The following is a 15517-nucleotide window of genomic DNA, read 5'->3' as shown; positions in this document are numbered from 1 at the left end:
GTTGGCCCGGTCCAGGCACGGGGACAAGAGATGATTACTGGGTGAGGACGTTGGCCCGGTCCAGGCACTGGGACAAGAGATGATTACTGGGTGAGGACGTTGGCCCGGTCCAGGCACTGGGACAAGAGATGATTACTGGGTGAGGACGTTGGCCCGGTCCAGGCTCTGGGACAAGAGATAATTACTGGGTGAGGACGTTGGCCCGGTCCAGGCACGGGGACAACAGGCGAGAGCCAGCCTCCACCCCCTCTGACAGACCAACAACGTGAACGTTATGACGTCTGGATCGGCCCTCTAGGTCGACCACTTTCACAGAAAGCCTCTGCACACTGTCCTGCAAGGACGTGCATAGCTTCTCTAACTCGTCAATCCTATCAGCGTTGAATTCAGAAGCCTTCTCAAGGTCTTCTCAAAAAGTAGCCTTAAAATCCTCAGCTATAGCAACACGTAGTTCTCCCAGAGCCCGGGCAAGTGTCATGTTGTTACCTGTGCATTCCGCCATGTCTGTCTTGTTGTTTGGTGGGGAGGAGGGCTCCGATGAGGATTTATTGTCCTTTAGTCGCCTATTACTCAGCATGTTCACATAAAAAGTTACAATATTGTATTAGAAAGAGACTTATGTTGTAAAAAGTGCTGTAAAGTAGGTTAAGTTAGATTGTTTTGCAAAACAGTTGCAGGAGCCTCTCTCACACACAGCCGTTCACTCCAACATGCTAGCTCTGCCTCCCTTACTACATGATTCCATATGTGTTATTTCATAGTTTTGATGTCTTCACTATTATTCTACAATGTAGAAAATAGTAAAAATAAAGAAAATCCCTTGAATGAGTAGGTGTGTCCAAACGTTTGACTGGCATTGTATATATATGTTTTGGTCATTTAGCAGGCACTCTTATCCAGAGCGACTTACAGGAGCAATTAGGGTTCAGTGCCTTGGTCAAGGGATCAGGGATTTGAACCAGTGACCTTTCGGTTACTGGCCCAACGCTTTTAACCGCTAGGCTACCTACCGGTTAAAACTGGTGATGGATGATGAATATGTGTAGGAGGGTGGGAGAATGGGTGTGTGGGTGCATAGGGTATATGTTGGGCGGGAATGGATGAGTAAGTTGATGGGTGTAAGTGTGTCAGAGAGGTAGGGAGGGAGGGTGGGAAAGGATGGGAGGTAGGGACAAGCTTGGGTGGGCAGGGATGGGAGGTTGGGACAAGCTTAGCTTGGGTGGGCAAGGATGGGAGGTTGGGACAAGCTTTGCTTGGGTGGGCAAGGATGGGAGGTTGGGACAAGCTTTGCTTGGGTGGGCAAGGATGGGAGGTTGGGACAAGCTTTGCTTGGGTGGGTAAGGATGGGAAGCTGGGACAAGCTTGGCTTGGGTGGACAAGGATGGGAGGTTGGGACAACCTTGGCTTGGGTAAAGGGGGTAGAAGGAGGGGAGCAGGGAGGTGGAGAGGGATGGGTTTGGCTTGGGAGAGAGAGAAGTATTTAACTATACTACAATGTCATTTAATTTACTTTTGTGACTTGCAAACCTGCTGTAAAATGAGTAAGAGTTCTGGATCGATTAGGAGAGGATGTTGAATTTGTCATTACAGCTAAGATTCAATGGTGGTTATTGGTGAGAGTGGAGAGGGGCTCTTTCTGGGGGATTGGGACGGCATTAGACACTTCTCTTAGGTGTGTGTCAGGCCTCCACTCATCTATGTACAATGACATAATCATCAGACCTTTGGTACACTAGGAGAGGAGTTGGAGCTTAAAAGCCCTAAAAGGCATAGCACCTCAAAGTACAAAAGTACTTTACTTTGTTTTTTGTATGTTTTCTGTTAAATGTCTGTTCAGCTTGCATGTTCACACGCTCTATAGATGTAAAGTATACAATAACTATGTATTCATACGATGTATGACTCTCCCATTTCATGAAATGGCCCACTGCCCTTATACGACTGCTAAAATGTTTTATCTGGTTAACTTTGATTGTATACAAGTAAAGATCAACAAAATCCAACTTATTACATTTACTCCTGAGGTGCTGACCTGTTGCACCCTCTACAACCACTGTGATTATTATTATTTGACCCTGCTGGTCATCTGTGAACATTTGAACATCTTGGCCATGTTCTGTTATAATCTCCACCCGGCACAGCCAGAAGAGGACTGGCCACCCCTCATAGCCTGGTTCCTCTCTAGGTTTCTTCCTAGGTTCCGGCCTTTCTAGGGAGGTTTTCCTAGCCACCGTGCTTCTACACCCGCATTGCTTCCTGTTTGGGGTTTTAGGCTGGGTTTCTGTACAGCACTTTGTGCCATCAGCTGATGTAAGAAGAGCTATATAAATACATTTGATTGATTGATTACATGGAATGTGCACAGGCTTCATGGTGGGGGAAAAGCATATGGTTCTTGAACACTTAGATTGTCAGCATATGTGGTTTTCCTGCAGGAGTTACATTTCAAAAAAGGATAAATTTAATATTTAAAGAGGAGCTGGGTTGGATAGGCCTATGCTGCCACCTAGGGCTGAGCGATATATCGAATTAATTCAAATGAATGTTTTTGCCTGATATTCCAAATGCCTGTGTCGCAGAATTCTTATTTAATTTTTTTATGAGCGTTTGTCTGCTTGTTTTCATGTTGTCTTTTTGGTCTCATCTCGTTCGCTCCTTCTGTGCTGTGCACCTTCCCATTTCCACCAGAGATTTGTATATAATAACGAGATGCTCATGTCTCCACCCTAACAATGGTAGTCGTTGTCCCGCCTCTTTCTCCAAAGCCCCTCCCCCTCCCCCTACCACTCACAACAACTAAGATGGGAGATCACTTCTTCCTCTCTGACAAACGGTTTCAACTCGCTATTTGAGGTTTGGTCCAACGGAATCGTTCATATGGACACCGAAACACATTGAGACATTATTTTACTGTAATAGAGGAAACGTGAACCTTTCGAACCATACCCTATTTATGTTTCAACTCCTTACATTTCAAGCAGAGCAGACACTAATAAAACGGATGTACCAATGAACAATTATTCTGGAAAATGTATGCTCAGTTTGTTGCACGCCCATGGGTTACGGTACCACGTATCGCTAGCAGCATTTTAGTCAAATAAAGATTGTTATACTAGCTGTTTAGTCTGTCTTTTATAAATGTGCAATAAGCATAAAACAATTATAAGGAATTGGCAACTCGTTCTCATTCTGAGAAACAAGGTAGGCCACTTATTTCAACATGTGAACAAAGTGGACAGGCTAGCATGCTGTTCAAACAGTTGGAGACGGACAGAAGGGTGTGTTCATAACAATTCAACTGTTTCGCCTTGTTAGCTGAATTCAGAGCTTCTGAAATTATACCTAGATCCAAGTTGGCTAAACTTGAAATATAAATATTAGCTGGCTACTCATTAGCACATGGGCTTGTGCTCGAGAGATTGTTTATGAGACCGGTGTTCATTTTATATAATGCCCTCAACATTATTACTGAATGTGCATAATGCATGGTTTTGGTTAAATTTGTTACAAAAATAGCATTTTTATAGACGGACCTGAAAGCCAAATTTGTGATTATTGCAACAACAAAAAAGGTACAACTATTTTTGATAATAATTACATTATTAGTGGGTCTTATGGTTGTGGAAGGCATATATATTCAGCCTAGGTATAATTTCACAAGCTCTCAATTCATTAGAATTTTGGTGACTGTTTTAAAAGCAGTGTATTTAACCTTTTTAATTGTACAACAAAGCTTATGTAGAGAGAACTTTAAAAAAAAATCGATATATATATCTTGAATCACTTATAAGTTTAAAGAATTGAGATATGAGTTTTAGGTCATATCGCCCAGCCCTACTGCCAACTACTGTAGTAACAGCAGTAGTGTAGGCATGCTGATAAATAAGAATACACCCCTTTCTGTTATATCTGAGCACACAGACCAAAAAGGACATTTTCTAATGTTGAATTGTACCTTACATGGTAAAAGATTACATGTTGATTTAATAGGCAAATCTGGTGTTTTTAGATGGAATTTTAGCTATATTAGATCAAATCCAGACAGGAACTATTATCTTAGCAGGAGACCTAAATAATACAGTTGATAAGTTTGACAGAAGTAGCAATAAAAAAGGCAAACTCAAGGAACCTTCAAAGAGACTGAAAAAAATGCTATCTCTACAAATAATTTACAGAACACCTGTATCATGATTAATTACACCAACAGAAAATACACTCCGCAACCGAACATGGAGAATGAACAGAGTGCATCTTCAAGACCCGAAATGTATTAAATACATAAATATATTTTTTTAAACATTTACCATTACAAATGTAGACATGGAGGATAGAGAAAGAATTTCCCCGATTATAATTTGGGATACTTTTAAGGTATATTAACGGCATGATAATCTCATTAGTCTGCAAAAGTTACATCTGAGTTAGAAATTCAAATTAAATAAAAATAAATCACTATTTTAGAAAACGTACATACAAAATCCGTACAAAGTAAAGAAGAAAATAACATTTCTGAACATAAGCAGGAATATGATTTACTTTTGAAGAGAGCCAACAAATACAGGTTAAACTCAAATAAAGCATACTATTTAATGGCAAATAAACCTGTTAAAAATCTCGCAGCCCTCACAAAACGATTACACGCCAAACCAGTTATAATTTAAAAAGATAAAGATACAAATTCGTTCATTAGAAACAACAACGGGATTAATTACCATTTTAAAAGCTTCTATGAAAATCTATATAAATCTGAATTAAACAACAATTGGACGGATCCTACAGCCTTCTAAGACTCAACAACCCCGAAGCAATTATCAGCGATGCAAACTAGTCACCTTTCGGCGAAATTCGCCGTTTTGAATCTAAAATAGGTGACCTACGTGATTCGTGTAGATCCAATGAGAACTTTGGCAGGGGGAGGTTGGATTACTACTGGCTGTAAACGAACGAGTGATGCGCGTTTTTTTTTCTTTTTTCTAGCAATACTGGAGCAAAATCGTGTACATAGCAACAGAATGCAGCGCAGCACGCGACTGCAGAAAGAGGAGACAACCGGTTACTAGTTACAGCGCGCGCTCTGGAAAGGCAGCTTGCCAGTTACAGCATCGCGTCCCCTGAACGGTAACGAAGAGGTAACGTTAGGTGAGAAGCCTGACCACGGAGACGGGGGTGAGAAGGTGATGATGCGTACTTCAGGAGCTATAACCGAAAAACAACTGACATTTGGAAAGTTTGAGGTGAGGGAGAAAGTGTGGTGGAACAAGTATTTTAAGTATCTTGCTAGCTGGATCGAATTTTCCGTTAGTTAGCCAGAGAAATGTTGAGCAACATTAGCCAACTTATCTGATAAAATCATTTAGTTTATGGTGTGAAATTTAGCTTGCTAATAAAGTCATACAGCTCGTTACAACATCAGATGAGCAAACATTAGTAACCTAACCATTCGCTATAGTATTAACTGGCATACGACTCCTTGCCGTTCCTCAAGTTATAACGCGTTAGTTGCTTACAATCTGTGTGAATCTGTGTGAAATGTTCACTAGTTGCGTTGGACTAGTAACCGTAAAGGTTGCAAGATCGAATCCCCGAGCTGACAAGGTAAAAATCTGTCCTTCTGCCCCTGAACAAGGCAGTTAACCCACTGGTCCTAGGCCGTCATTGTAAATAAGAATTTGTTCTTAACTGACTTGCCTAGTTAAATAAAGTTTTTTTTATTTTTTTAAAGAAGAACTAACCACTATCTGTTAACTAATGTTTTCCCTCTACAGTAACTTATGTGGTTAATTTTCATAATGAGAAAATGAGGTGACAATGAGGCGTTGCTTGTTAAACAAGTGGGTTCAGGGATCAAGTGGAGCTGGAGCTGGGCCTGGCTTAAGCTGGATGCCACTATAGAGGTGAAAGGAACACAACACTTTCCCTCTTTCTCACTTTTTCAATACAGTGCATAAAAAGGGGTATGTGCTCTGCTGGCACATTGTAGAACAGATGTCCACATGCAGAAAGTGTACAATGTAATAATGTGCAGTGTAGCCCACAGATATTGTTTTTGTTGTGTTGAATTTGACAGTAACACGTGTGTGTGTGTGTGTGTGAGGGGGGATTATAGTTTTTTTACTCAGTGAACATTATTTTTGCACACGTAGCTATTTACACAAATGACAACACATGTCACTCAATTCAGTGCTTCCTAGTTCCATGTATCAAACAGTTATATTAAAACCAAGACAATATGGGACAGTCCCCTGCTGATTACAGACCCATAAGTTTAACAATGCTCATACAGGTCATTCAGTACTTCGTTGAAGCACTTTTAACAGCGATTACAGCCTCGAGTCTTCTTGGGTATGATGCTACAAGCTTGCCAGACCTGTATTTTGGGAGTTTCTCCCATTCTTCTCTGCAGATCCTCTTAAGCTTTGTCAGGTTGGATGAGGAGCGTCACTGCACAGCTATTTTCGGGTCTCTCCAGAGATGCTCGATCGGGTTCAAGTTCGGGCTTTGGCTGGGTCATTTAAGGACATTCAGAGACTTGTCCCGAAGCCACTTCTGCATTGTCTTGGCTGTGTGCTAAGGGTCGTTGTCCTGGTGAACCATCACCACAGTCTGAGGTCCTGAGCGCTCTGGAGCAGGTTTTCATCAAGGATCTCTCTGCACTTTGCTCCATTCATCTTTCCCTCGATCCTAACTAGTCTCCCAGTCCCTGCCGGTGCCAGGTTTCCTCCAGACGGGACGCTTGGCATTCAGGTCAAAGAGTTCAATCTTAGTTTCATCAGACCAGAGAATCTTGTTTTTCATGGTCAAAGTCCCTTAGGTTCCTTTTGGTAAACTTTAAGTGGGTTGCCATGTGCCTTTTGCTGAGGAGTGGCTTCATTCTGGCCACTCTACCATATAAAGGCCTCATTGGTGAAGTGCTGGTTGTCCTTCTGGAAGGTTATCCCATCTCCACAGAGGAACCCTGGAGCTCTCTCAGAATGACCATTGGGTTCTTTGTCACCTCCCTGACCAAGGCCCTTCTCTCTCTATTGCTTAGTTTGGCCGGGCAGCCAGCTCTAGGAAGAGTATTGGTGGTTCTAAACTTTTTCCATTTAAGAATGATGGAGGCCACTGTATTCTTGGGGACCTTCAATGCTGCAGAAATGTTTTAGTACCCTTCCCCAGATCTGTGCCTCGACACAATCCTGTCTCGGAGCTCTACGGACAATTCCTTTGACCTCATGGCTTAGTTTTTGCTCTGACATGCACTGTCAACTGTGGGACTTTATATAGACCGGTGTGTGCCTTTCCAAATCATGTCCAATCAATTGAATTTACCACAGGTGGACTCCCAAATTGTAGAAACATCTCAAGGATGATCAATGGAAACAGGATGCCACTGAGCTCAATTTCAAGTCTAATAGCAAAGAGTATGAATTCTTATGTAAATAAGGTATTTCTTTTATTTACATTTTTTAAATCTGTTTTTGCTTTGTCATTATGGGGTATTATGTGTAGATTGAGGATTTTTATTTATTTAATCCATTGTAGAATAAGGCTGTAACGTATCCAAATGTGGAAAAAGAGAAGGGGTTCTGAATACTTTCTGAATGCACTGTACCTGACCAATATTGAAAACTCATTGCCCCCCTTTGCTAAAGATATTTTCAGAATACTCTAAAATCTCAGGATAGAAGATTTGCATGGGGGAAAAAACAAAATTATGGAAATAGTAAAAATAATAGATTCAAATAGATTCTTTAAACAAGTACTCAGTCATAACAGACTTTATATGGGTAAATAGAACTCATAGAATAAAAAGGAAAGTTTTACATCTTCCTAAGTCAGAGGGTGGTTTTAACCTTCCAGACCTGGAATTGTATCAACTCGCCACTCAGGGACTTTACTTGTGATATATAGTTAAATGTATTAAAGAGGAACAATGGGTACATATTGAAGATGCGCATGCTACATTCTACAGCGCAACTGGTCATGTCTTAAGTGTAAAACGAACAATGACTCAATAATCCATGCCTTCTGGGAATGCTATAAAGCCCAAAAGTTATTGGAGGAGTTAGAAAATTGCCTGTCAGAATATTACAATGTAAATGTACTTATAATCCGTCTGTCTGCATATTTCAAGACATGGCATATGAGGGTGCAGTGAGATACCCGATGGGCCTGATGATACTTTTCTCATCAATCATCTTGAGAAAACGTATACTTAACTGGAAATAAATCATTAACACAATGGAAATGTCAAATGCTTTATTATCTAAATGTGCGTAGGCGACGGAGAGATACAAAATGGTGCGGTTTGAAGTCATGTGGGGGAGAGTAATACTAGTGCTGAAGATGGGGGTGTGAGCAGGTGGGTCTGGGCGGGGATGATGTTGTGGATGTTTGTGTGCGTCTGCTTGTTGTTGTTTGTACATGGATGTTTTGGATTTTAAAAATCGTAATCATAAATCAAATCTTTCACCCCCCCCCCCCCCCCCCAAAAAAAAAAGTGCAACCACATTATGTTAAGAAGGTAGCCTAGGCCTATGTTGTTACATTACAATTCTCCAATGTACCATTTCCTATCCTAATTTACATATTGTAGTACACACACCGATTCTCATTGGCCTATACACTCTCAATTAGCAAATAGCTATGCTTCCTGTGATAGGCTATTCTTGGCGTCAGAGAAGATACCTAACTCCTATTCCCGGAAAATCTTGATTTGCCTTTGTTATGTGGTGCATCAGTGAATTAACAGTGTCCACATTCGGGCTGTTCCCAACTAAAAAAAAACTTGGTCAACCGAGAGTCGTCTGTTCTTTCGACCAATCGATTGAAATGTTTAAATGTGGGCCTCCCGAGTGGCGCAGCGGTCTAACAGACCCGGGTCAGGATCCCAGGCTGTGGCACAGCTGGCCGTGACCAGGAGACACACAATTAGTCCAGCGTCGTCTGGGTTAGGGGAGGGTTTAGCCGGTCGGGATGTCCTTGTTCTATTGCACTCTAGTGACTCCTTGTGGCGGGCCAGGCACATGCATGCTGAATTCGGTCACCTGTTGGACGGTGTTTCCTCCGACACAGTGGTGCAGCTGGCTTCCAGGTTAAGCGAGCAGTGTGTCAAGAAGTAGTGCAGCTTGGCAAGGTCATGTTTCAGAGGACATATGGCTCTCGACCTTCCCGTCTCCTGAGTCTGTACGGGAGTTGCAGCGATGGGACAAGATTGTAACTACCAATTGGATATTTTATTTTGTACCTTTATTTAACTAGGCAAGTCAGTTAAGAACAAATTCTTATTTTCAATGACGGCCTAGGACCAGTGGGTTAACTGCCGTGTTCTGGGGCAGAACGACAGATTTTTACCTTGTCAGCTCGGGGATTCAATCTTGCAACCTTTCGGTTACTAGTCCAACACTCTAACCACTAGGCTACCTGCCGCCCCACACGAAATTGAGGAGAAAAAAAGTACAAAATATATTTTTTTGTAAATGTGTATTTTTCCATATATATAGACACACCCTATATTTGAATAAAATCAACTATGTGTAAGCTACTGAGCTTGTCTGATGCTTTAAGCACTGCGATTAAAAATGAAGACGCACAAATTACTAAAGAGGGAGATCTGGCCTTCGCAGATTCTGCCATTACTTTCCTGAAGTTGCCGGTAATAGGCTACACCAGCGGTCGGCAACCTTTTCAATTTGGAGTGCCAAGTTATCGTACCGTTTCTACTGATCTGCGAACCAGTTATGATTTTCATTTGCACATTTTCATGGAACAGTTTTATTTAATTTATAATGTCTTCATATCTCAATCAATATTATGTGGTTAATCAAAATTCAATCAAAATTAAAATGATACAAATCTAAAAGTAACTCCTATTGCCATTGACAATATTTAAAAATAGCCTACATAAAGCCAACAAATTAAAAACATTGCAGACTGCAGGTAGAAAATATCCTGATTTTAAAAATAAATATCCTATCAATCATATTTGCTATGCATGGCCTTTCTGCAATGCACTTGAAACATTGTATCAACCATTAACTTGGTCTGGCCTGAAGCTCATGCTAGCAAACTTGCAACACTGTATAAAATATTCTGGGCCCTCGAGAGTTTCCCACGCTGGTGAGCTCAGACAGACACACAACTTTTGTCATTCTCAATGGATGTAAAAACAGACTTAATTTACTTGCGGTTTAAGGCGAAGACAAAATTACTTTGAGAAGCTCCACAGTGTTGATGAGTTAAGACAATTCAAAAATGGTATCAAATCCCCAAACGGGAACATTTATAGGCCTACATTTGCGCCCAGGCCAGGTAGCCTAGGCCTACTTCTATGCGAAATCAGGTGCGTATTCAAGATTGACAGGAGCGCTCCAAACAAAAGACAATGAATAAATTGACAACTCGTAAATAGAATTAAATAAACCACAACTTTTTTTCTCACAAGTGTAGCATAGGTTGTGCGCTCTGCAAACAACGTGTCCACTCCTACAATGACGGTTAGACTGTAATAGTACTATATTGAATGCATTAACAGAAATGACCGTAACCAAACAAACATTGTAATTAGTAGTACTGGTGATATTGGTGTGCCACCCACGCAGCCTCCGCAATGTATTAGTCCACTCAGACAGGCGTGTATCAGACAGGTGTCTCATGTGTCATACATTCTTAAGCCACTGCTTGACTAAAGAAATCTCTGTCGACCAACAGCCTATCGACCAAACAATCGTCCAGTGGACTAAATGGGGTCAGCCCTAGTCCATATACTGCAGTACTTGGCTAGTGCAGGACAACATGGACCTAATAGGTTTCCTGATGAATGTCCTGGATGCAGAGTCCAACCTGGGTGTGTGCTACGTTTAAAGGTTTATTATCTACAGATGAATCAGAAAACAAAAGTGAAATACAAGTCAATCCTCCAAGTTGATCTGTAAGTATGCCTCAGAATGAATGGTGTACACTAGAGCACGTCAGCTTTATATGAAATGTCTGTTGAAAGCTCCTTCTGTGCTGTGAAAGTCAAGTGAAGTATGCTGTCTGTCTTTGTTTCTCTTTCAGCGGGAGCTCTTATATTTGGCTGTACTGTGGCACTTTGCTTTCTGATAAGGGACCTCATGTTTTACGTGATTGGTGAGTGAGTTCTACTGACCGTAGCTGTTTGAAGTAGGGGATGGGTGCCTGTCAGCCAGGCCTGGAGTCTAAACTAACTTGTAGTTAAGAATTATCAGGAAGAACTTTGAACTTGTTGAAATACTAGTACATATTTGAACTTGTGATACTGTTTGTGTCCCAAGACTTTCAGGCTTTACCCATACAGTTACTGCTTATCTGCAGTTCATTAAATCAAATAGACCTGGAGGGCATTCTTTGAAGTAATATTGCATTGCAAATGGTCTCTCTACTAATGAGATATGTATGAGCCATCCTCAGTGTGCTGTGCATTTAATCACATTTAGCTCTCTGACACAATGTCTCCCCCTGTCAGGTGGAATTACTGTTTCCATCATAGCGTTTGTCTTTACCATCAAGTTCCTATGTGAGCTCGCTGCGCGGGTGGTTAGCTTCCTGCAGAATGATGACCCTGGGAGGAGGGGCGACCGCAGCATCTACGACTATGTACGGGGGAACTACCTGGACCCGCGCTCCTGCAATGTGTCATGGGATTGGAAGGACCCACAGGAAGTGGGCCAAACTATGAGCTTCTGTGTTCAGGTAAGATCCTTACCCACCTAATGGCTTGAAATCTGAAGTCTGCTTCAGTAATTTCTGGATTTTAAGAGTTTAGTTTCTGTTTGAAACTGTATGATTAAAACACAACAACCTACATCAAGTATTAAAGAGTGTGGAGGAAGGATACATTTGGATGTCGTTTTTTTTGTTTCTGCAGATTGAAATCAGTCATTCTGTTATTTGGCTTGTTTGTTGGGTTTCTATTGGGATCATAAAGCACACAATGAATAGACTGTTGGCAGGATGGTGTTCTGGCACAAGTTGTGGTGCTAGACTTCCTGCCATGGTTTCTCATGGTTTTCTCTGACTCTCTACCCCAGCTCTTCTATAAGAACGGCCAGCCCTTCCCTGCCCACCGGCCCGTGGGGTTAAGGGTCAACATCACCCACATAGAGCTGGCCCTAGACATCCCCGTCACCCAGGAGGTTCTGCAGGAGCCTGAGTCCAACGTGGTCAAAGTGACCTTCACTGTCCGAAAGGCCGGACGCTACGAGGTGGCCGTCAAACTAGGAGGACTCAACGTGGCCTACAGCCCCTACTACAAGATATTCCAGCCAGGTAAGGTCATGACCTTTTGGGCTGTGTAAGTAACCCATTTCAGGACAGGACTGTGCTATATTTGTAAGATTTAATACAAAGCATGGATGACATTTAAGTAAGTGATATTGATAATCATGTGCTTTTGCTCATAAAGAACATAACTTTGAAGTTGCCTAGTAGGAATGAATGAATGGCCACCCAGACCAGAAATGTTGATACCCCTTATTATAATGCCAATGTTTCTTCCAATGTTCTTTCCATTGCTTGTCCTCATAGCACGATAATAAGGCTGTTAATAGTATTCTTCATCACAATCTGGTTTGTAGTTTAGCTTTGTTTACTAAATATAGCATGATGTGATGCTGATCATGACATCAAGTTTATTTAAGACAAAATCAATATTTTTCGGGAACATTTTACTTTCATCTGGTTGTTTATTACAATGTTTGGAATGATTTAATTTGTCATCATGCTCTACAGCTTTGATCAATCAGGCTTGATACGTGTTGAAATGCTCCCTTAACATGGAAGCAACTTGAACCTTTGTGTAAATGAAAGAGAGTTGTTTTTCTCTGTTGTCTCAGGGCCATTGCATGTATTATACTGGTAAACACTACATACTTTAATTTGAAACGTTCCTTCAATGCTCATCTGTTTCCCTTATTTTCTGTGTTCATTTCAGGGACAGTGGTCCCATCTAAAACGAAGATAGCCTACCACTTCTCCACGCTGGTCTTAGTATATGGCCAGCAGCATACCCTGCAGATTGAGCCCCGGGACGAGTATGGCAACCCCACCAGTAACTCCACCTCACTCATAGACGAGGTCAACTACAGTGTCCACGTCCACTCGGTAAGACACTTGAGACCCAATATAACAATCCTCATATAACAGCCTGAAGTCAATTGTTTCTGGATTTTAGACTGTGAAAGTGGAAACTGGGAATCCATTTTGTGTCTGCCTCCTATCAGTTGGGCACAGTGGATGACGACAGCCTGGAGGAGTACTACAGTAAGTCAGTGACGTCCAACAAGCAGCTGTGCCAGGTACTGCTGAAGATCACCCTTAGGAAGAAGGGCTGTTTCCGGGCACGCATCTCCTATAACGACCTGCCCATCAGCAATGGGGAGTTTGACATCATCGTTCTCAGTGGTGAGTAAGGGTCCTATTTTAGGGTACGATTACACAGGCCGAGGTGAAGGAAATATTTTAGCAAGTCAGCCTATCATACTCAAAATTAGATCATGTACAGTGTATATGAAGACTTTTGTTCTTTGTGTAGTAAAATCTCTTACATCGCTCCTGTGTTTCAACTGCTACTCTTCCACCTCCCCCACAGAGAATGAGAAGAACTGTGTGGAGAAGAACGTGTCAACTCCAGGGATCAGCATCTACTTTGAGGCGTACCTCTACGGCACAGGGAACTACAGTAACTACAGTAACTCCTCGTGGCAGCTCCCAGCCTCGGCTCTGATGGCCCCGCAGAGTCGACCCTCCATGGGGGACGAGGAGGTCGAGCATGACTCCCCTGTAGAAGACCAGCCAGAGAAGGTCAAGAAACCCAAAAAGGTCTACTGCTACATATCCCCAAAGGTGGGTGAAGAGGGGATAGAAAGGGAAGGCTATTTTTATAGAAATAGGACATGCTCTACAGTTGGGTGTGTTGCAGACTTGTCATTGACTGGAAAATTTACTTTTCTGCTACACAGCAACTGTCCGTGAAGGAGTTTTACCTGAAAATTATTCCATGGCGCCTTTTTACCTTTCGAGTGTGTCCAGGGACAAAGGTAGGACAAGCAGAACTGCTCTGAAACACTGTACGATGTCCACATAATGCTTTCTGACCTTTTATCAGTAGATTTAATTAGCTGGTGTGTTCACCCTCCTCTTCTGTCCCTTCCAGTTCACATACTATGGCCCTGACCCCGTTCACAAGTACCTGACTCTAGTGGTGGATGATGGGATCCAGCCGCCAGTGGAGCTGAGCTGTAAAGACAGAAACATCATGGCTGCCACCTTCATCCGTTTCCTGCACAAGAATATTGGTTGGTTTCCTTTTTTAAAACTTGCATTTTCCATATATAGACACATGCTATGTATTTTAATCAAATCAACTATATTCACTGAGCTTGTCCGATGCTTTAAGCTCACTGTTTGATTAAATAATTAAGACACCCTAATGACTAGAGGGAGTCCAACCGCACTTGATTTGATTGTGTGTAAGAAAATGACACTGTGTGACTAGCACCCTCTCCTCCCCACTACAGCGACCACCACAGAATATCAACAGTGTTAATGCCGCTGTCCGTGTTGCTAAAGCTGCAACATAATTAGAGCCATTTACATTCTCTATTCCCTCAACCCTTGCTCTCTTTACATGACACATGTATGCATCGCATGCACGTGACCAATAGGGCCTGACTTATAGTACAGTGCATTCGGAAAGTATTCAGACCCCTTGACTTTTTCTACATTTTGTTACGTTACAGCCGTATTCTAAAATGTATTAAATCAATCTACACACAATACCCCATAATGACAAATCAAAAACAGGTTTTTAGAAATAAAAAAGACTGAAATATTACATTTACATAAGTATTCAGACGCTTTGTTGAAGCACCTTCGGCAGCGATTACAGCCTCGTGTCTTCTTGGTTATGACGCTACAAGCTTGGTACACCTGTATTTGGGGAGTTTCTCCCCTTATTCTCTGCAGATCCTCTCAAGCTCTGTCAGGTTGGATGGGGAGCGTTGCTGCACAGCAATTTTCAGGTCTCTCCAGAGATGTTTGATCGGATTCAAGTCCGAGCTTTGGCTGGGTTACTCAAGGACATTCAGAGACTTGTCCCGAAACCACTCCTGCATCGTCTTGGCTGTGTGCTTAGGATCGTTTCCCTGTTGGAAGGTGAACCTTCACCCCAGTCTGAGGTCCTGCGCTCTCTGGAGCAGGTTTTCATCAAGGATCTCTCTGTACTTTGCTCCGTTCATCTTTCCCTCGATCCTGACTAGTCTCCCATTCCTTGCCACTGACAAACATCTCCACAGCATGATGCTGCCACCACCATGCTTCACCGCAGGGATGGTGCCAGGTTTCCTCCAGACGTGATGCTTGGCATTCAGGCCAAGGAGTTTAATCTTGTTTGTCATGGTCTGAGAGTCCTTTAGGTGCCTTTTGGCAAACTAAGCGGAATGTCATGTGCCTTTTACAGAGGAGTGGCTTCCGTCTGGCCATTCTACCATAAAGGACTGATTGGTGGAGTGCTGCA

General features: G+C 42.3%; 2 protein-coding genes across 4 annotated transcripts in view; one reads left to right on the top strand and one right to left on the bottom strand.

The window, feature by feature from the left end:
- Positions 1-15517, bottom strand: part of vash1 (vasohibin 1) — a 541933-nt gene that overhangs the window by 33373 nt on the left and 493043 nt on the right. The gene's annotated exons all lie outside the window — the stretch shown is intronic.
- LOC111963258 (apoptosis-resistant E3 ubiquitin protein ligase 1) overlaps positions 1-15517 on the top strand; it is a 39723-nt gene that overhangs the window by 14632 nt on the left and 9574 nt on the right. For 2 of the 3 annotated variants that reach the window (XM_023986578.2, XM_023986581.2), the window contains 8 exons: positions 11041-11112; positions 11468-11694; positions 12033-12270; positions 12935-13104; positions 13224-13404; positions 13592-13845; positions 13962-14039; positions 14156-14297. In XM_023986578.2, the coding sequence (XP_023842346.1) occupies positions 11041-11112; positions 11468-11694; positions 12033-12270; positions 12935-13104; positions 13224-13404; positions 13592-13845; positions 13962-14039; positions 14156-14297 (1362 nt within the window). Of the gene's footprint in view, positions 1-10727; positions 10913-11040; positions 11113-11467; positions 11695-12032; positions 12271-12934; positions 13105-13223; positions 13405-13591; positions 13846-13961; positions 14040-14155; positions 14298-15517 lie in introns of those variants that run through there. The other variant, XM_023986580.2, reaches the window with a different exon arrangement.

Source organism: Salvelinus sp. IW2-2015, linkage group LG4q.2, assembly GCF_002910315.2.
Source record: "Salvelinus sp. IW2-2015 linkage group LG4q.2, ASM291031v2, whole genome shotgun sequence".
In the NCBI taxonomy this organism is placed as follows: domain Eukaryota; kingdom Metazoa; phylum Chordata; class Actinopteri; order Salmoniformes; family Salmonidae; genus Salvelinus; species Salvelinus sp. IW2-2015.
This window is presented reverse-complemented; position numbering and strand designations above follow the sequence as displayed.